Source organism: Tasmannia lanceolata, unplaced genomic scaffold (assembly GCF_043159265.1).
Source record: "Tasmannia lanceolata isolate RefF3 unplaced genomic scaffold, GAP_Taslan_0.1 ptg000003l, whole genome shotgun sequence".
In the NCBI taxonomy this organism is placed as follows: domain Eukaryota; kingdom Viridiplantae; phylum Streptophyta; class Magnoliopsida; order Canellales; family Winteraceae; genus Tasmannia; species Tasmannia lanceolata.
Window position 1 is genome coordinate 57,496,565 of NW_027518680.1, and position 25,902 is coordinate 57,522,466.

General features: G+C 37.8%; 1 protein-coding gene across 1 annotated transcript in view; it reads right to left on the reverse strand.

Moving 5' to 3' along the window:
* Positions 1 to 1,301: 1,301 nt before the first annotated feature.
* Positions 1,302 to 25,902, reverse strand: part of HDA05 (histone deacetylase 5) — a 50,000-nt gene continuing 25,399 nt past the window's right edge. The window contains exons 5-13 of the mRNA XM_077366780.1: positions 20,633 to 20,844; positions 19,355 to 19,419; positions 18,191 to 18,361; positions 17,993 to 18,085; positions 13,325 to 13,666; positions 11,723 to 11,916; positions 5,788 to 5,917; positions 2,569 to 2,633; positions 1,302 to 1,747 (exon numbers count right to left, since the gene is read on the reverse strand). Coding sequence (XP_077222895.1) covers positions 1,582 to 1,747; positions 2,569 to 2,633; positions 5,788 to 5,917; positions 11,723 to 11,916; positions 13,325 to 13,666; positions 17,993 to 18,085; positions 18,191 to 18,361; positions 19,355 to 19,419; positions 20,633 to 20,844 — 1,438 coding nt within the window. The 3' untranslated portion in view covers positions 1,302 to 1,581. The remainder of the gene's footprint in view (positions 1,748 to 2,568; positions 2,634 to 5,787; positions 5,918 to 11,722; positions 11,917 to 13,324; positions 13,667 to 17,992; positions 18,086 to 18,190; positions 18,362 to 19,354; positions 19,420 to 20,632; positions 20,845 to 25,902) is intronic.

Below are 25,902 nucleotides of genomic sequence, written 5' to 3' on the forward strand. Positions count from 1 at the left end.
TGCAATGTTGAGAATACTTGGACTTGAATCTCGACAATACTATAACCACCAAAGAGCATTAGGCCTAATAATCCTTAATTGACAAATTGAGTTTGTTAATCATCAAAACATAGGATTATGAGTACTTGTTGAACCCATTCGGGTGGTGCATTACCCATTGAGGTGCTTTGAGAACGTGTTTTCACACTTATTTCCATCCAAAAAGTCTTAAAACAGTTAGTGGCCGTTTGGATACTCGGATTTTAGAATTCGGGATTTCTTCAAAATTGTAGCTAAAAGACAAGAGAAGAAGCGGACCAGACGTCATTTTTTACTCGTTTTTAACTTCTTGCCCTTCTTCCCGTTAGCAAGAGAGTCGCAGATCCTCCCATATTTCCAAATTTTAGAAATCTCAGGATGCAGGGGACATTTTTAAAAACTTAATTTCTCGCTTAAAATTCAAGAAATGATGTCAAGACAGCATACTACAGCTTGATCATAAACCCTCTTTTACACTGTTTTCAAACTAAAAACCTGGATTCTAAAATCCACATATCCAAACGGCCCCTATGAAAATCACAAAACATTCTCGAAACGTGAGTAAAAACACGTTCCTAATGCACCCGAACAAGGGGGCACTCGTTAACAAAAACCCTCCTTAAAATCGTAGAGGGGAGACGAGAGGAGGCTAGCCGTCGTTTTTTGATTTCTTGCCCTTCTTTCCATCAGCAAGAGAACCGGAGATCATCCCATGTTTCCAGGTTCTAGAAATCTCAGGATGGGGGAGAGAATTCTAAAACCTGGATTTCTTACTTAAAATCCAAGATTCTAAATAGAAGCAAAATGGACGGTCTCCTTCTTCTCGTCACCCATCCAAGATTTTTAGTAAATCCAAGATTCTAAAATCTACGCAAGGGGCCGTTTGGATAAGCTAGCTTGAAAATAGTGTACAGGAGGGTTCATGATCAAGCTGATGTATGCTGTCCGGACAGTGTTTCTTGGATTTAAAGTAAGAAATCTAGGTTTTAAAAATCTCTCCCCCATCCTGAGATTTCTAAAACCTGGAAACGGGACGACCTCCTGCTCTCTGGCTCGATGGAAAGGACATGAAATCTGAAAACGACAGTCTCCTTTCATCTGCCATCCATGATTTTGAGGAAATCCAGGATTCTAAAATCCACGTATCCAAACGGCCCCTAAATGTATTTTTGTCGGCTTTTGATGGCTTTCTTGGGTCATATAACAGCTTTAAACTGATTCTTCCTTACTCTAAAGCAACTTAAGTCAGCGATATCAAAATTTTCAGCTCTTGCTGCATCCACTACATCAGAACTGTTCTTCTTGATTGGAAACTGTGAGCTTGCATTGACTATACAAAATATTTTCAAAAGATAATCCATACAAGATAGATGAATTATAAGCAGTTTCAAAACATAATCCATACATGATAGATGAATCTGCATTTTTTTCACAGGAATTGACAACTTGTAGACACAAATATGTTTTTAATTATATACCTAGTAACTGGATTACTTCTAAAGGTGGCAAAGATGGCAAAAGATAGCTTCCCCGAATGTACAAAATGGATAGGATACAAGGTGATCATAACTGTTTCGCAGAGGCACCATCAACATAATCGGCGGCATCCACTTCAGATAGTTGTTTCCCTTCTACCAGGCCTTTCACCAAGGTATTTTTGTAGTCTTTAGATGGAGCACACATTGGTATCTTAGCAGATTTAAAATTCTCAATATCCGAAAGGGGGCACCTGTACAAATGTAGATCAAATAAATGAAAACATGTACAGCATAAGAATATAACTTCCCAGCTCGAAAAGAAATAATGGCATAAATGAAAATGAAAACACTCAGAATACAACGTCTTGGGTGGAAAACAGATGGCACCATAAATTCCCCTATCTATTCTGCCCCGGGTTCAATTCCACCCCTTAGTCCGTTAATTTATTTGAACCAAATGCCATAATCGAGCAGAATTGGAATAGGATCTCGATTCGGATTTTCCTGATTCTGGCAATCCAAACCCATGACTTACAAGTTTACAACATCATTGCTTGAAAAGGACTGGGCATGGGTTTGTATAATGAGCTACAGGGCATGTCATATATTCTGTTCTGAAAAGATTTAGTATGTCATATATTCTGTTCTAAAAAGATTTAGTTCCCGCCCTGTTTTAATTTTTAAAGCTCAATTGAGAACTCCAAAAACTTGCTTAAACGGGTATCCTGATCTTCTCATAATCCAAGGGAAATAGATTGAAAACTAGAACTCAAAAACCCAAACTGCAGCATTGGCCTTTATAATCTTAAAAAGTCAATCAAATACAACCAATTTTGAAGTCAATAGGCAGTTAAGAGTCTGAGTCTCAGTCGAATTTCAAGCCTTTAAATCTTGGTTTCTTGACTGTCAAGTAAGTCGATGAACAATGAAGAATATTGGCTGATAAGGTAAACATGTTAGGATCTTTCTCTAGAAAAAACTATTAACAAAGCTTAATATCAAGGAAACAACTGAATCAAATCAAGTGAATTTAACATCAGAGAATTATTTAACAGTTTTGTGAGGAACATACGTCATAGTCAATATGGGAAGGTCTTGCTCCGTCCCCATGTAAATGACATTAGAGTACCATCCACCCTGCAGAGCAAAATGGCACGCTGTTTAGGAAATCAACAAAAGGCAATCCAGGTAGCCAAGATCACATTACAAACATTTTAGCTATTTAACTTCAGTAAATAGCAATATCAGATTTGGTATGATGATTTTGAAACATAAACCACTTCACAAATATTAGTTCATGCTTTATATACAAGTAAAAATAAGAGAAATGCGTTCAAATACACTGAAGTACAAGTGCACAACAAACCTAGATAAATATCACAAGAAAATAGATTGACATGGTTCCAATAAAGCTGTGTTTTATCTTTCAAAAATAAATAAATAAATAAATAAAGCTGTGTTTAGAAGTAAAAATACTATTTCGATAAGTTGTTTAATGGAGAGCCTGTAGTGAATTTGAGAGAACTTGATAACGCTTTTGATGATACAAACCAGAGGTTTGTTCGTAGAATCCGAGCATCAGAGGTAAGAGTAGCTATGAAAAATGCGAAATTAGGTAAGGCTTAGGGGCATGACGATATTCCTATTGAGACTTGGAGATGCGTTGGTGATGTGGATTTAGTTTGGTTAACTAGATTATTTAACAATATTTTGAAGATTAAGAAGATGCCTAATGAGTAGAGGAAGAGTACATTAGTACCTATTTATAAGAATAAAGGGGATATTCATAGTTGCACCAATTACCGGGGAATTAAGCTAATGAGTCACACCATGAAGCTTTGGGAGAGGTTAATTGAGCATAGACTAAGAAAAGAGACTAAGGTGTCAGAGAATCAGTTTGGCTTCATGCCCGGACGATCGACTATGGAAGTTATCTTCTTGATTAGGCGGTTAATGGAGAGATTTAGAGAAAATAAAAAAAACCTTCATATGGTTTTCATTGATTTGGAGAAAGCGTATGATAGGGTTCCCAGGAGTGTTATGTGGTGGGTCCTTGAAAGGAAAAAATTGCCTACTAAATATGTTGATGTGATTAAGGATACGTACGATGGAGCAGTAACTAGTGTCGGAACCACGGATGGCACGTCTAGTGAGTTTCCAATTACAATAGGACTGCATCAAGGATCAGTTTCCAATTATGCTAGTTATGGATGAGCTTACGGAGGTTATCCAGGATGAGGTGCCGTGGTTCATGTTATTTGCAGATGACATAGTATTAATCGACGAAACCAAAGCAGGAGTAAATGCTAAGTTAGATTTATGGAGAACTACTTTGGAATCCAAAGGTTTTAGACTGAGTATGACTAAGACAGAGTATATGGAGTGCACTTTAATAATGTACGGAGGCGAGACGAGGACGTAGTAAATATGACTGGACATGAGGTACCTAAGAGGGGATATCTTTCGCTATCTTCGTTCAATTCTACATAAAGAATGAGAGATTGCAGAGGATGTTAACCATAGAATAAGAGCAGGTTGGTTGAAGTGGAAGATTGGCTCTGGAGTTCTGTACGACTGTAAAATCCCTACCAAGTTGAAGGGAAAGTTTTATAAGACAGTTGTGAGGCCAGCCATGCTGTACAGCTCAGAATGTTGGGCCACCAAGAAGCAGCATGTGCATAAGATGAGTGTAGCGGAGATGTGAATGCTTAGATGGATGTCCGGCCACACAAGGTTAGATAGAATTAAAAATGAAGACTAAAAAGGTGGGGGTGACACCAATTGAGGAGAAGATGAGAGAGCACCACTTAATATGGTTTGGACATATCCAACGTAGGCCTTTGGATACTCCGGTGAGAATTGGGGACTCGTGCCAAATTGATGGAGTAAAAAGTGGTACGGGCAGACCGAAAACAACTTGGGTAGAAACAGTGAGGAAAGACTTGATAGCTAGGAACATAATAGAGAACATGACCTTGGATAGGATAGAATGGAAGAAAATGATCCACGTAGAAGAACCCAACTAGAGCCAGGATTAGAGCTAGGTAGATTCCTTCCACCTTCTTCATGAAATTTTTCTACAGGATTCATTTAGCCAACCCCAACTAGTTTGGGACAAAGGCTTTGTTGAGTTTAGTTTAGATGTGAGAGAAATGTAACTCATAAAGCAAATTTTCAAGAAACAGAGGGCCTTTGATTGCTACCCATTGATTTATGCCAACAATGGATCACTTGCAAAAGTCAGGTTCACGAAAAAGCCCCACAAATACCATTCAAAAAAAAATGAACAAGCCCCACAAAGGATGTGAAAGAAGAGGGGTACATCAAGACCCAAAAAGTAGGCCCTGAGGAGATTAGAATGTCATGCCAATGTCAACAATGGGCACCACAAGGCTCTCGTTGTGATGAAAAGTCATGATAGAAGGATTTGGATATCAAACCCTCATAGTTGCTTCTCAATAAAATCCCCTTCTTTTGTAACAATTGAGATGACAACAGCTCCTAGTTGTGTTTGGGTTGTGTTACTTTTTTGTTGGATGGTGAGAGGGCAAGCTAAAACCTTTTAATATGATCAAGTAAAGGAATCCCATCTTGCAATTAGATCCACTTTGTGTATATATGAAGAAAGATGAATCTACTAATCCATCACAATTTGCCAACAAGATATAGAAAAATGGGCAACACATTCATGCACAAGGAAATGGGGTTTTGAGGCCTCCTCCTCCTCCTTCGGCAAGCAACAATGCAAATGGGGAAAGCGATGGTGTTTGTGGGATTCGTAGGATAGATTTAGGGTTTTATTTATTTTAGGGAAGTGATATATTCGCCCCCTTTTCTTCCCTGAGCAAGCCTACTCCATTGTATTTATGACTTCTTTTACACTACAAGCGGGTGGCCCAAGGAAGAAAAATGGCTGAATATATCATTTCCCCTTTTTTATTGAGGCCATTAATGAATGGATTGCACATTTTCATAGACCACACAAACCAAGCAACAGTAGGCCATTTCAAATCGCACAATTCAGTGATTTTACATCGAAGTGTACGATTCAATATCAATCACACGATTCGGTTGCATTTTGATTCAATCAATCGATTTAAATTATTTTCTATGTGATTCAAATCGTATCGTGTAAGATTGTTCAAAATGTTGCTAGGAACAAATCATAGGACAAGGAAAATGCAGCATGAGATATGGAGACTCGATAAATTACACAGTACAAGAAAACTAGATGGGTGTTCAGGCTATTATTTAAAGAAAAATCTTCTATGTTCCAACAACCACGATGTACCTTTAGAGCGTCCAGTTGCATGGACTTGTTTTTTGCAACAAAATCTAAAGCAGATAAATCGAACAATGGGGATTCCGTATAATGGAATGAACAGTTCTCCTGGAGCAATACATCATTTAACTGCTCAAGCCTGCGAATAAATATCAGTACAATTGATTAATAGAACATTGGTATTAGCATACATGAACCACTTCAAAAATTACATCATAGAAATTTTTGACATCATCATGCATTGCCTATATATATATATAAGAAAACGGTTTCTACACACTTGTGTAGATAAGTCATCTACACACTAACTTAAAATACAGTGGAGGGCATATGTTTGGGTGATCCAAACCATTCATTTGATTGGCCCTCACATAGATAGGGTGTCCATAAAAATCAGCTCCATAGGATCATCCCAACCCTACGATTTGTGGAGGTAAAATGGACGTATATAAACCTTCACAAATCTGTCCATTTTTTGCCTCCACGGCTCGAAGGGTTAGGATGATCCTATGGCGCTGATTTTTTGTGGACACCCTATCTATGTGAGGCCCAATCAAATGAATGGTTTGGATCACCCAAACAATGTGGGCCTCCACTGTATTTTAAGCTAGTGTGTAGATAACTTATCTACAGTTGTGTGTAGAAACCGTTTTCTCATATATGCGTGTGTGTGTGTGTGTGGTGGTTTTGGGGAGGGGGGCTTACTGTTCCTGAGCTCGAGTACAGAAACAGGGTGGGCCCACATTTTTGGGGAGATCCAAAGCATTCATTTGATGGGCCCTATCATAGATAGGGTGTCCACTAAAAATCAGCTCCATTGGATCATCCTGACCCTTCCACCTGTGGAGGGAAAATCTGGGCAGATATGTTGACAAACAGTATCTGTCCATTTTTCCCTCCACAAATGGACAGCCTAAGATGATCCAATGGAGCTGATTTTTTGTATGCAACCTATCTATGATACGGCCCATCAAATGAATGCTTTGGATCCCCCAAAAAATGTGGGCCCACCCCTGTTTTCTGCACTCGAGCACAGAAACAATTTTCTGTGTGTGTTGTGTGAGAAAACAAATAGCTTATCTACGTTCCAGTGCAGGAAACAAGTGTTGACCCACATTTTTTTGGTGATCCTAAGCATTCATTTGAAAGGCCCCATCATGGATGGGGGTGTATACCAAAAATCAGCTCCATTGGACCATCTTCGGGTGTCCATTTGTGGGGGAGAAAATGGATAGATACTGTTTGTCCACAAATCTGCCCATTTTTTCACCCTAAATGGAAGGGTTAGGAAGATCCAATGGAGCTTATTTTTGGTACACACCCCATCCATGATGGGCCTTTCAAATGAATGCTTAGGATCACCAAAAAAATGTGGGCCCACCATGTTTCCTGCACTCGAGTGAAGATAAGCTTTTTTGCGCTCGAGCGCAAGAACGGTATATATATATATATATATATATATATATATGAGAGAGAGCGAGAGAGAAAATAAAGTATGTGCAGCTGCATAGATAAGCTATCTGTGCATGGGCATCTAAGACATCCCTATTGGTTCATTACGTGGGGATCCAAAGCATTCATTTGGAAGGCCCTTCCATGGATAGGGTGTGTACCAAAAATCAGCCCTATAGGATCATCCTAACCCTGCCATTTGTGGAGGGGAAAATGGGCAGAAACATGGACACACAGTGTCTGTCCATTTTCCTCTCCAACTTTGATTGGGTTAGGATGATCCTAAAGGGCTGATTTTTGGTACACACCCTATCCATGGAAGGGCCTTCCAAATGAATGCTTTGGATCCCCACGTAATGAACCAATAGGGATGTCTTATATACCCATGCACAGATAGCTTATCAGTGCAGCTGCACATACTTTATTTTCTCATATATATATATATATATATATATATATATATATATATATATATATATATATATATATATAGGGGAAAGTGATTGTGAGCGGCCCCTCATATAAGCTTATATGAGGTGACCGCTAAAAACATGGTGGGCCCACATATTTGGGGTGATCCGAACCGGTCATTTGATAGGCCCTGGCATAGATAGGGGGTGCCCAAAAAATCAGCTCCATAGGATCATCTCAACCCTTCGAACTGTGGAGGTGAAAGAGGGGAAAATGGGCAGGTATAAATTTGCCCACTTACCTATCCATTTTCTCCTCTTTCACCTCCATAGTACGAAGGGTTGGGATGATCCTATGGAGCTGATTTTTTGGGCACCCCTTATCTACGTCAGGGCCTATCAAATGGCCGGTTCGGATCACCCCAAAAATGTGGGCCCACCATGTTTTTAGCGGTCACCTCATATAAGTTTATATGAGGGGCCGCTCACAATCACTTTCCCCATATATATATATATATATATATATATATATATATATAGAGAGAGAGAGAGAGAGAGAGAGAGAGAGAGAACGGTTCCTACACATATGTGTAGATAAGTTATCTACACACTAGCTTAAAATAAAGTGGGGGCCACATTATTTGGGTGATCCAAACCATTCATTTTTAAGGCCCTCACATAGATAGGGTGTCCATAAAAAATCAGATCCATAGGATCATCCTAACCATTCGAACTGTGGAGGCAAAAAATGGACTAATTTGTGAAGGTTTAAAGACATCCATTTTACCTCCACAAATCGTAGGGTCGGGATGATCCTATGGATATGATTTTTTATGGACACCCTATCTATGTGAGGGCCTTTAAAATGAATGGTTTGGATCACCCAAACAATGTGGGCCCCTACTGTATTTTAAGCTAGTGTGTAGAGAACTCTCTACACATATGTGTAGGAACCGTTTTCTCATATATATATATATATATATATATATATATATATATATATATATATATATATATAGAGAGAGAGAGAGAGAGAGAGAGAGAGAGAACATTTCCTACACACTTGTGTAGGTAAGTTACCTACACACTAGCTTAAAATACAGTGGGGGCCCACATTGTTTGGGTGATCCAAACAATTCATTTGAATGCTCCTCACATAGATAGGGTGTCCACAAAAAATCAGATCCATAGGATCATCCCAACCCTACGATTTGTGGAGGTAAAATGGACATGTATAAACCTTCACAAATTAGTCCATTTTTTGCCTCCATAGTTTGAATGGTTAGGATGATCCTATGGATCTGATTTTTTGTGGACACCCTATCTATGTGAGGAGCATTCAAATGAATTGTTTGGATCACCCAAACAATGTGGGCCCCCGCTGTATTTTAAGCTAGTGTGTAGGTAACTTACCTAGACAAGTGTGTAGGAAATGTTCTCTCATATATATATATATATGAGTTTTTATATGGCGTAAGGCCTTACAACAATACGGTAGGGGTACCACCCTTGATATTTGATCCAATAGTAGCTCACTTTTTGAGAAGCTGCTGTTGGATCAAATAGCAAGGTTGGTACTTCCACCGTACAAGGGCCTTATTGTTTGAAGGCCTTGCACCATATAATTTCTCTCTCTCTCTCTCTCTCTCTCTCTCTCTCTATATATATATATATATATATATATATATAGAGAGAGAGAGAGAGAGAGAAATTATGGTAAAGTTATAATGGTAAAGTTATATGGCAGCCTCTCTTTCGTCGGAACTTTTTTGACCGCGAGTTGCCATCGGTGAACAAACTATTTCAGCTTCTTGCTGAGACTTATGTCAGTGGCACGGGGGATGACAAAAGGTTGTGGGTAAACACTTCTTCAGGCAGATTCTCGGTAAAGTCATTTTACAACAGTATGGTGTCTGTTGAGGGCAATGCTTTGGCAGCAAAGGTGTGGAAATCTGCGGCGCCCCCTAGAGTTTGCTTCTTCGGATGGTCAGCCATAAGAAATAGGATCCAAACAGTGGATTTCTTGCGAAAGAGGCATATGCTGATTATTGATCACTGTTCTATGTGCCTTGAATCTGGGGAGACGGTGGATCACCTTTTCATTCATTGTCGAGTAGCTAGGGAGGTCTGGGGGAAGATTCTAGTAAGATTTGGCATCAATTGGGTGTTCCCCTCCGGCTTGCAAGATTTGATTGACGGATGGAAATGTATACCATGGGGCAGAAAAGGCAAGAGTTTGTGATGGCTGACACTCATGGCATTCTTATGGGTCATCTGGAAAGAAAGGAATTCCCGAGTTTTTGTAGGGAAAACTAAATCTCCTCTTTTACTATTTATTCAGGTCATTACTCTGATTATATCTTGGGCAAGGGCACTCCCTTTATTCAGATTTGTGTCGGCCTATGACCTGTGAGAAGGGTGGACATTGGTCTGCGAGAGTCAGGAAACCAGGCCTGTTTTAACCCCTAAATGGAGCCCCCCTACTGCCGGAATCGTTAAATTCAACTTCGATGGTTCCAGTATGGGGAACCCTGGACCAGCTGGGATTGGGGGTGTTTTAAGAGATAGTAACGGTGTAGTTCTCCAGGCTTTTTCGGGGCCCATCGGTAGGGCTGATTCGAACGAGGCAGAGGTCAGGGCAGTGCATCAAGGCTTTTTAAGCTTGTTAAAGGGGCGCTCAGTTAGATGTGTGGTGGAGGGGGACTCGTTGAATGTTATAAGATGGCTCAGAGGCTCGCGGGATCCCCCTTGGCGTTTTCTTCAATATTTTGATGAGATTAAGGACCTCGTCCAAGATATGTCGGTATCTTTTCAGCAGGTGAGAAGATCGGCTAATGAGGTGGCTGATAAGTTAGCAAAAGATGGAGTGTCAAATCAAGTTCTCACTCTATATGATTTTCTCCCTCCTTAATTTCATCTCTTGTTGTATTTTGTTTTTGTTTCTCTTCTAGTTCTGTAAGGGGGACTCCCTCAGTCTTCTTTAATATATCATACTACCATTCAAAAAAAATAAAATAAATATATATATATATATATATATATAGACACACACACACACACACACACACACTAGTAAAAAACACCGTGCGATGCACGGGCCGAGAAAGAACTGCCCGGACCACATCAGAGGTTGATCGAAACCGTCCATGTGATGGAACACAACATCAATAGGTTGTGCCAGTAAAATCATTTCCATAGGCTGATCCTAGCCCCCCAATCTATAGAGGTTTCCATAATTAAAAAAGCATCAAGGAGGGGGGCAGGATTGAAATTATGTGGCTTTAATGGGTGCCTTTGTTAAAAAGCATAAAGGCGGGGGTAGGATTGAAAATATGTGGGTTGAATGGGTGCCTTTGTTAAAAAAAGTCAAAAAAAGTAATGTGTAATTCTCATAGAATTTTGGGAGAAATTCAAATAATTCTCTCATTTTCTCTTCTGCTATATATATAGAGAGAGAGAGAACATTTCTTACACACTTGTGTAGGTAAGTTACCTACACACTACCTTAAAATACAGTGGGGGCCCACATTGTTTGGGTGATCCAAACCATTCATTTGAATGGTCCTCACATAGATAGGGTGTCCACAAAAAATCAGATCCATAGGATCATCCTAACCATTCAAACTATGGAGGCAAAAAATGGACTAATTTGTGAAGGTTTATACACGTCCATTTTACCTCCACAAATCGTAGGGTTGGGATGATCCTATGTATCTGATTTTTTGTGGACACCCTATCTATGTGAGGACCATTCAAATGAATTGTTTGGATCACCCAAACAATGTGGACCCCCACGTTATTTTAAGGTAGTGTGTAGGTAACTTACCTACACAAGTGTGTAGGAAATGTTCTCTCATATATATATATATATATATATATATATATATATATATATATATATATATATATAGAGAGAGAGAGAGAGAGAGAGAGAGAGAGACAATTTTACATATATATATATATATATATATATATATATATATATATATATATATATATATATATATATAGAGAGAGAGAGAGAGAGAGAGAGAGAGAGAATTTTGCAGAAAGTTTGGAGCATAATTACATCGACTACATACGTTATTTTATACATGCACATGTAAGCTTCATCGCCAACTTGACTCTCCGGATGAAGAAAAGCAACTCCTCCTGCGCCCCATGTATGGGTATGGGACTGTGCAAAAAATAAACAATGAGGCACCTTCTTCCACATAATCTCTTTTGGCAAGCTTTTATCTGCCGATCCGGAACATGGCTTTTGCATGCCCATCACCTAAAAGGCAATTCTATGGGTGAGAAAATCATTGCTTAAAAGGTCACACAATAAACTGTATTAGAAACCACAAAGAAAAACAAAATGGGATAGCTAAAATATGCGCCACTTTTGAAGAAGTAATAGAAGTCCAAATCAGCAGAAGAAGTTCTAAAACTAACCAAACTACTTCTTAGTTTCCATTTTAGGTCAGCAAGTAGGGATTCTTTTCATAACATATCATGAAAAAGTTACAGCAACAGATAATGGAAAAGAAGTAATTGCCCATCTTTGAAAAATCATTAAATCAACAACAGTTTATCACTAGAAAAAAGGTAACTCCCAGAGAAACCAAAAAAAAGACAGCAACATGTCTATAGTCTGTATATACATACTAATATGTTACTGAAATTGATACATTCAATCGCTCACACGCGCACATATGCAGAAATTAGTGATTAGCAAACCACCAACCATTTGTCATCAGCTGATCTATGTAAATAGACAAATGGTGTAACCACATCATAATAGCCTGTAAACTAAGAATGGCAACATATCTGTACAGAAATTTATAAAATTCACAAACATATGCAGAAATCAACAACAGTTTATCAGCTGATCACTCGAAAAAAGGTAACTCCAAGAGAAACCAAAAAAAAGACAGCAAGATGTCTATAGTCTGTACATACATACTAATATGTTACTGAAATTGATACATTCAATCGCTCACACGCGCACATATGCAGAAATTAGTGATTAGCAAACCACCAACCATTTGTCATCAGCTGATCTATGTACATAGACAAATGGTGTATCCACATCATAATAGCCTGTAAACTAAGAATGGCAACATATCTGTACAGAAATTTATAAAATTCACAAACATATTCTAGTATTAGGCGGCACATAAAAAATATTAGCAGGAAATTATATAGGTTAAAACTAATTAGCAATGTTTCAATATCCAGGGTGGATGGCTTCGGGTGGGAGCATAGTTGTAAATTCCGTTTCGGTGGCCATTCCATTTTGGCCACCGAAACGAAATTTCGGTGGGATTTCGGTCATTCGGGTGCATTCCGGTCAAAACTTTTCGGTCACACAACAAAATATTAAAAATATGAAAAAAATCCCAAAAAATAAAAAATCAATAGAAAAGGATAAAAAACTAATAAATAGTCCAAAATATGTGTCCCAAAAGGCATATTCATTAAAAATACCCTTCCAACGGCCATAAAATGGTCATAAACGGTCATAAAATGAGGGTAAAAGGGTCAAACCGGAATGGACCGGAATCTCCGGCCAAAACAAAAAATATCCCAAACCGTTCCGGATTCCGAGCCGGAACCGAAATTCAGGTCCATTCCGGCCGGAACGGAATTGATAACTAAGACCTGGGAGGGTTCATGGCATGCTCTACTAAGTATCTTACCTGACCACCTTCAATGTAGCAGAGAAACCTTTCCTTCCACATATTTGACCCATAGCTACCATACCAAACATAGACCTGTGAGTAAACTGATCTCCAGGGCACAGAACCATCTAAAATTTGATCAGATGACAGCAATGGAGTATCCTCATGAGGCAAGAAATGATTTGAAGAGCTCTCCTTCTCAAAGTCACCTTCATCAACTTTCAGCTTCGAAAGGGGTAGGATAACATCATCAAGAGCCTCAACAAGGTTCCCTTGACATGCAGATCCAGAGGATTCTGACAGTTCATAGAGCTCCACATGGTCCTCAGGCTCAGAGTCAGAGATTGGGATAAAAATAGGCTGTAATTTCAACAGCATTATGTTAGAGCATACAGAGGTATACATAGCATGGGCATTAAATGCAACACAGATAAATAATAAAAAGGGAAAGTTACCTGAAACCCTCTTTACTAAAGTTTATCAACAAGAAATCCCCAAGATTTAGGCAATCAACCTACTTTACATTTTCTAGAAATGGGTTACATTTTCTAGATAAGTGAAACCCCCAAAATCATTTATCATTTGCCTAGAAATGGGTTTAAAAATCTAATCAACCTACTTTACATTTTCTAGAGCAACACTAAAGGCACCGAATATAGAAACAAATAAAGATAAAACAATAAAGAAGCCTTTTGTAACGGGGCAATGTTATCCTTTTTCTGAGTCTAATTGTAGAAGTTCAATAGTTTTAGAAGTTGATTTTTTTTAGGTTTCTTGGATAGGAACGTGTAACATATTTTCTTTCTTCTTTTATTTTGGGTTGCTCTAAATAGAACGTAGAGTATTTCGATTGGTCGGGGGCTATTGATCATAACCAATGGTTGGGTTTAAACTAGGGTTTTAAAGTGTTTTGAGCCTATATCTATGAAGTTTTGACATACTATTCAAGAGGTTAATGAATAGTTACGAAAATTTTCTTCTAGATTTTACCATACTTTAATTATGTTTTGATCAAATATATTATCAGTTTATATCTCTCTAGCATTGTTTGTGAAAATCTATTGGATTGTTTTTTTAATGCAAACTCTTTTGGATTGTTTGTGGGCTTATTCTACTCTGAGCATGATTTCTACTTTTGGTAGATTCCTTGTAATTTACTTGCATCAAAATGGAATTACAGTCAGTTCTATTCAAAAAATTATTTGAGTATTCATGATGGAAATGATGAAGGCTATTGACCCACATGAATGGCTTGATCAATTCGAGGTAATTCTCCAATAAATGTCGCAAAGGCTAGAGTTGACTCACATCAGTTGTGGATTCACCACGTGGAGTAAAACCAAAAAGCAAAAAAGATGTTGATGAAGAGTTGAATGGAGGTTGCACCAACATCAACGTTTTTCATCGACATCGAGCCACAGAATGAGGTTTGAGGTATAGATGTGATGATTGTGAGGGATGGAACTATGATGAGGATCGGTCTGTTTAGTGCAAGAAAGGAATCGGGACTCAGAATAAAGGTAGAAATACTTAAATTCTACAATAATTTTTTTTTTTTTTTTTTGAAATGGTAAATTCTATGATAAATTGTATGAAGACGTTTCTCTCACGACGATCATGGGTGAGATGATTCTCTCACTGAAGTTCAAACTGGAGCGTATGTTAATTCCAAAGACATTCTTATCAGATTACAAATTTTGATATGTTTTGGATTTTATTTTATTGAGAAAAGACTTTTTACTCTCCTAGTGCTTCAACTTCCTAGATTTTGACTCGGAGTGGACCTGGATTCTAAGGCTTTTCCTTCTAGTAAGTTCTCTTTCTCTCTCTTCTCTATTATTGGATTATTACTAACTGTTGTCTGGATTTATCCTTGCTAAGATATCACATAACTGTTACGCCCATTTTTGAATTAAGATGATTCCTGTGGGACCAAATCATTTGTCAGTTGTTGATTTGTTGGAATTATGACAGTTAGCCGCCAACGGTCATTCTCCTCAAAAATAGGGGTGATGATATTTAGAATTTGAAATACAAAATAGGAAGTTGACAATATGACAGGTTTTCTCCCAAAGATCAGGAGCTGTTGTGGACGGTTGCCATAGAAATCTATATAAGGAGATGACTGTGTCCAAGGAAGAGGCCTCTAAACCAACACAAACATGTCTTAATTTATCTTTACATTACATTTACTTTATTTTTTTTAATGGTAAAAATGTCATTAAAGACATGAAAGACCGAGATGGCCCACCCCAAAAAGAGTACAAAGAGAGAAAACAATACTCCGGGAGCAAAAGAAAAAATACAATGAGCAAAGGAGCAGAACTGTCAGGGGGGCAAAAAATCAAACATCTCTAGTCCCGCTCTTCCAACACCTACGCACGCCAATCTGTCGGCTTCACTATTAGCCATCTCCTGACATGGGTAAAAGTGATTGAGGATCCTTCTATCCGATCCTGGAACTCATAAAAAAGGCTCGCAAATCTCCTAGGTGGCACAACCGCCCCTCTACGCCAACGAATCACGTTCAACGAGTCTCCCTCTACAATCGTACTATTCATTAATGCTCGATCTAGGTATTTTATTCCCAGATATACCGCTCTTGCTTCTGCTTGACTTCTGTCAGAGGATCCTATTGGTCCCGAGAAAGCCCAAATGATTCCTCCACTAGAATCCCCCAATATTCCACCAATACCTGCAGGACTGGGGTAACCCAAACTACAGCTATCAAAATATAATTTGACCATGCCTTCCAATGGAGCCTTCCAAATTTGGTTTATCAGTGGTCGGTTTTCCCTACTGAAGCACACCTCCTTCCACACCTCCCAAAGACATAAGCCGAAACTGACAAACAAACTGTCAGTGGTCGGTTTTACATTACATTTACTTTTCCACACTTTTTATTCTTCTTAGTTGTAACCAAGAACACGAAGTCTAGAAGAAATGGATTCATCCACGCTGGTAAGCATTTCATTTTAGTTTTCGTTATATATCCCTGCACTGGCGTCAGTTTGTGCTTTCTGTTGTGATTTTACAGAATGCCTCTCTACTTCGACATTGTCGCTTGCATTACTGCATGGCTTTGCATTTAGGCTTGCATTTTGGCAATTAATTTAAAATCCTTTGTTTCTAAAGGCATTAAGAGCCCAAGGAAGAAGTGACGTTCCCCTCTTCTTCTCATTCGCCTAAAATGCAATCCCAAGGGGCAGAATGGATTACTCCCTTGAATTGAATTTTGGAAATTATCATTACCCTTTGGCATGCCCACGCACTCTTACACCATTCGGATTAAGTCTTTGGGTAGTCTAACAATATATGCCCTAGATTTGTGCTATGTTCTCGAACAACATGAACAAAATCTTGGACTGTTTAGATATATTGTGTAGATATCTTTCACAGGAATGCATCACTTGGCATCGGAGCCAAAGTTTGGCTGAGATTTGGCTAGACTTTAACCCACAAGAATCCAAGAAAGTCTAGGGTAGAGGCAATATTAAAATCCTCCCACAGAGGCGAGAGACGAGAAGATTGAAGTAGTACGAAGGCAAATTCAGCAACTTACACAATCATTAGATCACTATGACACCTGGAAGTGTGATGATAGCAACTACACCTCAAAGGATCTGCATTCTATCCCTATATTTTATCGTCCACTGCATGTTGAGTAAAATGAAATCAAAGACAACCTAGATCTGCCCATGTCATGAAAAGAGGTCCGAGGGAGTTTGATACGAAGGTTGACATCTTAGATTTCTAATGAACGCAGCAACCAGGGGATTTTATTGATTGGTTGACCACCGTGGAATGCACAACAAGCACAGAAAGAATGTGTCGGCATGGTTAGAACAACTCAAGGCAAGGCAAGAGCGCAAGGGAAAGCCGAAGACAACGTCATGTGAGACGATGAAAAAGAAATTATGGAAAAATCCAATGAGAGAAAGCCGGAGACAAATTCATGTGAGAAGATGAAAAAGAAATTATGGAAAAATCCAATGAGAGAACTGTAAAGTAAAAAGGGGGCCACCAATACCAAAACAAGAAGACAGAATATCAACTTCATTAGAAGACACTCAAAAAGCAAATGGAAAAAAAAATTGAGAGGCAATTCTATTTACAAAAAGCTCAAAAGAAAACAAAAGAGGGAAGACGCATATCTATTTACTCACTTCTGTTAGTATCATCCATCCGCAATCCATCAATCTAACAATTTGCATTTCGCGGAGAATACAATATATGAGCACTGGTTCATCCATAGTGGGGCTCATTGTAGGATTTTGGTCAGGATTGGTCAGGATTATTGCACACATGTATCACGCTGGCAGTTTACAATGTGTTTAGATTTAAAGCTAAACATCTGCTTTTGCACCCTTCAGGCCTAATGGGTTTTGAATGGCTACCTACCTAGTTCTTGGGACTAGGGTTCAACTCTTAACCTGTTATTCGGTGTGTGCAAACAAATCCCAGAAAGGAAAACTTTGATTTGCTCACATCCTCTATGTAGCCGATTGGGAGAGGTTGAGAACCAGTCACTGAATCCACTCACCCATTTCGCCATCCACAATAACCCTTCAGTGAAACTAAATAATTACGGACCAATGCCATTTTCAATTTCCTCTACATTTTCCCCACCCTAAGTGAGACCTTTGGCCATAACACAAAAAAAAAGGAAGGAGAAGAAAGCAACACCTGAAGTGGACTTTTTTGGTTACTGCTAACTAATAGCTTTTGCGGTAATGGGTCAGCAAGTGTTGGCCAGAATGGACTTAATTCCTGACGGACCTGAAAACAAAAGATTTTATTTCCAGTAAAAATGAATATGGTAACAAATAATTAAAACCTAAAACAACAGAGGTAGTCAGTAAGAAGTGAAAAGTACTACGTTACCGCCTGTATTACGCGCCGTGTTGACTCAAATGGAAAGGCATCTGAAGATCCAACGGCAGGTTTGTCTTCTAATAAAGCTTCAACACATGCAAGAACTGAATTTGCTAAAGAGTTGAGGTTGTATCCTCCTTCTAAGGCCATCACAATTCTTCCCCCGGCAAACTCCATCAGCTTAAAAATATAAAACAAAGTGAAACATAAACAACTCTTAGAGTAATCCCTCAAACAAACCCATCCCAAAACTAAGAATAATAAATAATAGTCACAAATATATAAATTATAATAGTACAAAAAACACATGGCACCCTCAAGTGAAGAGGAGATGTGCAGGAAAGAACATGCAACGCAAAGATGAAACTATACAAAACAAAAATTAGAAAAAGACCATTTTAAGTCACCCAAGGTGTTTTCACGATAAACAAAAAAAAAAGATGTAGCTTGGAAGAAAAGGCAAACATAATTTAAATCAAGAAAAAGGGAAAAAAAAATCATGCATGAAAACAGTTCTATGTCAAATGTGGCTACACAATGCTTTAGACCCACAAAGTGAAAAAGCAACATGAGATGCGGATTAAAAAAGGGAGCAAATATGTTTATTCATGAAAGCAGTTCTATCTCAAGAATGAATAAAACAATGCTTAACATCCGTGAGCGCAAAAAGAAACATGTGATGCAGTCCTTAATCCAGTCAAAATATCTCTTAGCTCAGCAAGGTCCAAAACTCAAGCAAGATCAAACCATTAAAGGGAGAAAGAAAGAGGAGAGGAGAGGGGAGAAAATTCCCAGGTTGGTCATCGTAACACCATGCAGATCCCATCTACAAGGCCCCCAGTCCTCCAAAAATTTAGAAATTGTATAAGAGGCGTTGTTTGGGGTTTTAGGATTTTTTTGTTATTCAATGGAAATTTTTGGACTAGTAGGATTTCTTTGAGTGAATGTTACAAATTAGGATTTGTTCAACCAAGGTGTTTTCACGATAAACAAAAAAAGGATGTAGCTTGAAAGAAAAGGTAAAAATAATTTAAAACAAGAAAAAGATAACAAAAAATTCATGCATGAAAACAGATCTAACTCCATTCAATTTTATTTTGTTGATTAAGAGGCTGCATAAACATGGTTCTTAGATAACAATGAAATATAAACAATAAGCATCAGAATGCTAACCTTTTTCATCATAACTGAGTATCCATATGGCGTGACACAACAACCCCCTAGCGGATCACCAATGGCTGCTCAAAGCACATCAGCGATTAAAAAAGAGTAATTAACAAAAAATAACAGCTCTGAGCACATCAGATATCACACGAGTTCCATTATTTTAACAAATATGAGGGGTTATCAATGTTCCATTTTAGAGGCATTTCTTCAATGGTTTAGGAGTTAAAAAGCCTGTCAAGGATTATAGGATAGAAAGCTGAAAAATATAATAGAAGTCAAATATACATTACAATCAGTATCCAACGATAATGAATATGAACCGAAACTAAAATATGAGTAAGGGTAAGAACCCAGTCATTAGAGTCAATCCTTGTTACATGGATTCTTCTGAATGGGAGGAGTACCAGTATCGGGTGTGTGTCGGATTCCAATACTTTGGGATTCTCTGTGACACTTCTAGATCTCTTTCATCTTCTTTTTTTTATGAATATGGCTACCACGGCTTTACAATTATCGGATGTTTTGATTTTCATACATCCTAATAGTAAGTTTTTTTTATATATGGAAACAAAACATTATAGTTGTCTTAACTTATTAAAATTTTCAATATATTACTTGCTATACACATTATTATGTAAAAAATTAAAATTTGAGAATTGATTGAAATATTTTGGCAAATCCAATAATCTTTCTTTTAGGGGGGTTTGTCAAATCCAACACTCGATACCCATGTCAGATTATGGCACTCTACCCGTAAGGACGTACAGACACAATGGAAGAGTCAATAGAAGAAACTAAGCATAATGCATAATCTCATCCCATCAACGGTTTGGCACTTTCAGGCCTTCAAGAAAGGTTCAACTTCAGAGATCCTAGCCAGTTAAAGAAAGTACAGTCACATATTTTGACTGTATTATAAAGATAAACAAATACCACTTCTGCACTCTTCCCTAAAGAAATCTTGATAAGTTACGCATGACAAATATCCATCAAGCCCCAAGACAATGATTGTATCGTCTGAGTTCTATACTTTAATATCGTCGCTCTGGTGGTGGGAAGGTAAATCTCTTGTTGGTAAAATAACAGGTCTTGCCTGAAGGCAATGATAAATTTCTAGTAAAAGGTGCTATTATTGACAAAGTTCAGAAGCTAGTAATGAAGGGCATGAAAAATGTTCAGAAGAATAACTAATTACGTTTCAATAAAATGGGGTGATTGCGCATCCATAGGGATTAGTCCCGCCCTAAAATGGGGTGGGGGTACCCAAAAAAAAAAAAAACCAACCTGCATCAAATCCACCAGAAACCAGAATCATGTCTGGGTTATAAGCCTTCGCTACAGGCATCAGTATATAGTTCCAGACTGCGATGTAATCTGCATCACCACATTGACCATGCTCCCAAGGAACATTGATATTATACCCCACACCTAAACCTTCACCAATCATACTGTGAGAGCCATCATCTCCAGCTGGATAGAAAGTTCCAAAGTCAAACCTGCGTGGAAAGGAAAAGGACTATGACAGTCAACGGCAGTGTCAGTTACTTCACATAGCCAAGCCTATACCGGTGTTGATAAAAGATTAAAAAGCACTATATGATTGATACATAAAAGTGTACATTTTTCATTTTGGTGCAAATATTCATGAAAAAAGTAAATGCACTATTGATTAAAAAATGCTTGCAAATATTCATGAAGAAAGTAAATACACAATTGATGGGGGACCATCCTCGGCCCCATATTTCAATTTTAAGCTTCTATTATAGAAGGGGTGTCATTATCAAACTAAGGGAACGCATTAAAGTATTTTTGCAGGTGTCCTTATCAAACTTACTAAATATAGTAAGTTTGTAATTACTAAAACTAGTAAGTGCGGAATTACTAAAAGGACGGATTTACTAAAAATAGTAAGTTCGGTTTTATTAAAAATACTAAATACGAGTTATTAAAAATAGTAAGTTTCAATTAGGAGTTTTAATATGTATTAGGTTTTTATCCAAGTCATAATAAGGATTAGGAGTCCATGTTTTATTAGAAGTAGGAGGTATCTTTTATATAGGTCATAATAAGATTAGGAGTCCATGTTGTACTAGAAGTGGATTTGTTTTGTATATAAATATGTAGGCCTATGGCCCTTTTCCATGATGTTTTGATGAATGAAATAAAAGAATTTGCTCCCATGCTTGCATTAACCCTTGCCAATGAGAAGACCCTAAGGGGTAATATCTTCCTTTCTCTTTCTTTATTTCTTTTCTCTAAGCTTTCCCTTTAATTTCTTGCTTTAATCCTCTTTATTTTCAATTCTTGATCTCTACACGTTATGCTTTGTTCCGTGCCCCTTAGTTACCAAAACCCTCGTCTGCACATTTTTGGCATATATCTGCACTTCTAAACTTACCCTAAACCTTGTGGAAATTCTTTTTCCAACCTAAAAGATATTTTAGGATCCTAAACCCTAATTTGCACAGTCCCAACAATCCTAGAACACCTCTTCTGTAGACGTCCCGCGTCAACAATTGATTAAATAAGATGCTTAGCTTCAGCCAAAAGACATGTGAAATGTAGTAATGTACTCATGCATACATTGGGCATGTGTGTGTGTGTGTGTGTTCAGACTTCAGATATAGTTTGGTGCTACAATGGTGAACGCGGCATTCCATATGCCTCAAAAGAGATGCTCTAGTTGATTAATGTGATCAATAATTAGTGGCAGAGGAAGCATAATGCTTTAACCATTTTCAACTAGTAAAATGAGAGCTCCTTCAAACAAGAAATTGCGTCATGTTGTTGGCTTCTACAGCTTAAGTCTGAAAGATCTAGCTAAATGGCATTCAACATACATTAAAATGCAAAATAAAGGTGAAAAAAATCAAAATATAAGATAAAAATAAAAAAGTACATATAAAGAAGATAAAATTGAGCAAATAGACTCATAAATTAATGGGTCAAACATAAAAAATGTGTAAAGGCATCAAACAGTGAATAAGAACACTAAGCATGCACTAAAAGATGGGAAATGAAAAGAAAAAGGAAAATTGAGAAGCGGAAAAATGAAAAAAAAAAATATTAATAAATAACAATAAAATCTGATCAGAAATAGGCATATCCAATGGATGATGCATTTTTTGTGATCTGCACCTAATTCGTAACAAGGAAAACAATTGAATTGGCCAGATTTATGGACCTTTGACCCATCAATTCGCACTTTGGTTCAATTAAAACAGACCACAGTGGCATTTGGTCAAACAATGCTTAATCCCTAAGAAAAAGTAAAAATAAGTGACAGCGGGAAAGAAGTGAAGGAAAAAAAAACTGGCTCGGTTTACATTTTATGCAAACACAAGAACCCTAAAAATCACATGCATGCCAAAATGGATATGCTGTCATATCTGTATCGTATCACTAAAAGTCAATACGGAACATAAAAAGAAGATACAATGCCGATAAATCTGTGCTTCTTTGCAGGTGCCAATAAATGGGATCCGAATTATACAGGATCCCTCCAAATCCGAAGAAGCGGATACAATGCCGATACACTTGTGCTTCTTCATGGGATTTGAATTATACCGGACCCCTCCAAATACCTAGGCAGGGTAGGTATTCTCTATGCTCCTCATGATCCCTTCATCTATCACCTTTGATACCCAGATAAAGATATGGAAGTGGACACAAATTGAGGAGCGGTTATACGACTTGCCATTTTTTGGAGATCTAAGACATGGATATATTACATGTACAGGCCTTCCATACCACGGGATACAATGCAAGACAAAAAAAATTAAACAATATAACTAGGGTTAACTTGGGAGAAGGAATTTACAAGGATAACAAATAAGAAGCATAAAATTAACTCGACAACATTGCCTTCTATTTAAAACTTAAATAGTTAGTTGACAACCAAGCATATCCAAGAAGTATTGGGTACAAGTATTGTATCGCATTGTGGCTGCCAAGATATGCTGGGCCTACACAAGTATCTAGGTAACCATAGTTTATCAGCTTTACCCAATGCTGATTGGGCCCATCAGAAAGAGATAAAAGTTGTAGCACAGGGCATGCAAGAGTAGGAAACTGAGTATTGTCAGGGGTGTTCATTATTCGGTTATAACCGAAATAACCGACCGAACCGAATTTGCTCGGTTATTTCGGTTCGGTTATGAGGCGATTAGGGACGGTTTCGGTTATGTATTTTACTATTTTTCGGTTTTCGTAAAAAAAAATGGTTTAACCGAAAAACCGAAGGGGGTTTTGTTTTGCACTTTTTTAACAGGAAATGATATATTCACCCCCTTTTTTTTACTTGGGACAACCCCACTAGAGTAAGAGAGTAGTCATAAATAAACTAGAGGGGGCTGTCCAGAGTAAAAAAAAGGTGAATATATCACTTCCCTTTTTAAAATATATTAAACATTAGGGGTTTCATTATTCGGTTTTAATCGAATAACCGAAATCATTATTCAGTTTAGGTTATTTCAATTTTTAGAAATTTCAGTTTCGGTTTCGGTTGCTTAATATAGGTAACCAAACTGGGATCGGTTAGTTCGGTTCGGTTCGGTTATATAACTGAATGAACACCGCTAAGTATTGTGGCCAATTCAAGTGTTGAATTGAGATAAAGTTACGGCACACAATTGGAGAAAAGATGAGGCCAAAAAAATTACAACTTGACATTGAGGTATCTTTGTCCATGCCAATGAGAAAGTTTTGTGATAATCAAGTAACAGTTCACGTTCCCACCAAACCAGTATTTCATGACCGAGCAGAGCGCACGGAAGTTGATTGTCACTATGTGTAAATTAAGCTAACAAGTAGAGAAATGTCTATTCCTTATGTCAAGTCATAATCAAGGATTGAAATTTCGGTTTCGGCATCATACGAAGAAGAAATTTCAGTGGCAATCTCAATTTCAGTGGAAATTTCGGTGAAAATCTTATAATTTCGGTTTCGGTTTTAGATTTTCCGTCCCGGGCGAAATCCGAAATTTCAGTATTTCTTCCGAAATTTAAAACCACGGTCATAATCCAGCTGTCAGAATGTTCACCAAGACAATCACGCAAAAAAATGCAGTTACCTGTTGACGAGGTAGAAATGATGCATACTCACGCTCCAACTTGAGGGGCAGTACTGAGAAACGTTGTAAAGATTAAGGTTATTATGGTCTATTTTGCTTTTCTTTATTGCTTACATATAAAAATAATAATATATCAAATATAAGTAGTGAAGATAGAATATATTTGATGATAGCATACTTAATAGTTGACTGTATTGGCCTTCGATGGTGTTAATTGAGACTTAACAAACTCAAAAGTTGCAACCTATAAATCAGAACATGCTAAATTAAAAATAAATAGTGTACACGATGAATAAATGACAGCTTAATATTTTCTAGAACATCACAAAACCATCTTAATTGAAATTTTTTATCAAACATATCTAACAATCTATATATTTTTCTACTTATACCGTTCTTAGTATCATATTGGACTTTTTTCAGGTCGAGGGACTGGCTCCTGTTTGTTCAGCCAGCACTGACTGATGCCCCGAAACTGAGTCTGTAATCCTAGGCCACAATTGAGAGCTCTCATTGACATATAAATCATGCAGTGGTTAATATAAGATTCAGGGCCTACTGCCTTTGTTGGAGATTGTCAAGTGAAGCATGGGCGTGTTGAGGCAAATTTAGTTGATGGATTGTCCCCGTTCTGTATGTGTAGGGTAAGCATTGCCTTTTTCTTATAAATTTTTTTTTTGAAAATTGACATATTTCATTAATATTAAGAAAGCAATCGGGACCAGTAGTCCCATCCTACATTACAAAATATTAAGGTGGAGACATGCCGGCACCAGTCCAAAAGAGATAAACAAAGCATTGACATTGGTTTATATTCATCCCTGTACTACACAAAAGACTGTATTCTTTACATCATCTTTCAACCACAAAGTATGTACCATCTATGCGTGATAAGGCCACCATTCACTACTGGCCAGCAACCTAAAACCTTAGAAACATCATCTTGCAAGACTGGGGAAACAGGTGATATTGCCCCCTTTGAACTCAACACTTCCAAACTCTTGCACCCCCTAGGAAAAACCTAGCTAGAACGTCCAGACAAAGCGAAGCAAAAGAACAAATCTCTCAAGCTACTGCAATACAAAGTATATTCTGGATATGTAACATGTCAATCGGCAAGCTACTAGTCAATAAATCCTAGGGAAGATTATTCTTCAAATTCTTAAGCCTAAAGGTTGAACCTTTGGCTAGCGTAGCCTCTTCACAAACCATTAAATCCAACCTAATCTATCCTAAAAATCAGTCCTTCTGTCTCACTGAACTAAAACATATTTCCCCTATTTTTCTTCTCCTAACATCCCCTATCATTTTCCTACTTTCCAATCCTCTTTTCACTTTTTCCTACTCCTTTTTCCCTAATCCTTCTCTTTTTTCTCTTTTTTTTTCTTTTTCTTCCTCGGGGCCGGAAGGCATATCATTTACCCTCGGCCCCCTTGTTCTCCTTCTCCTTACCATCTTCTCTGTACTCCTTCAATGTCCTAAT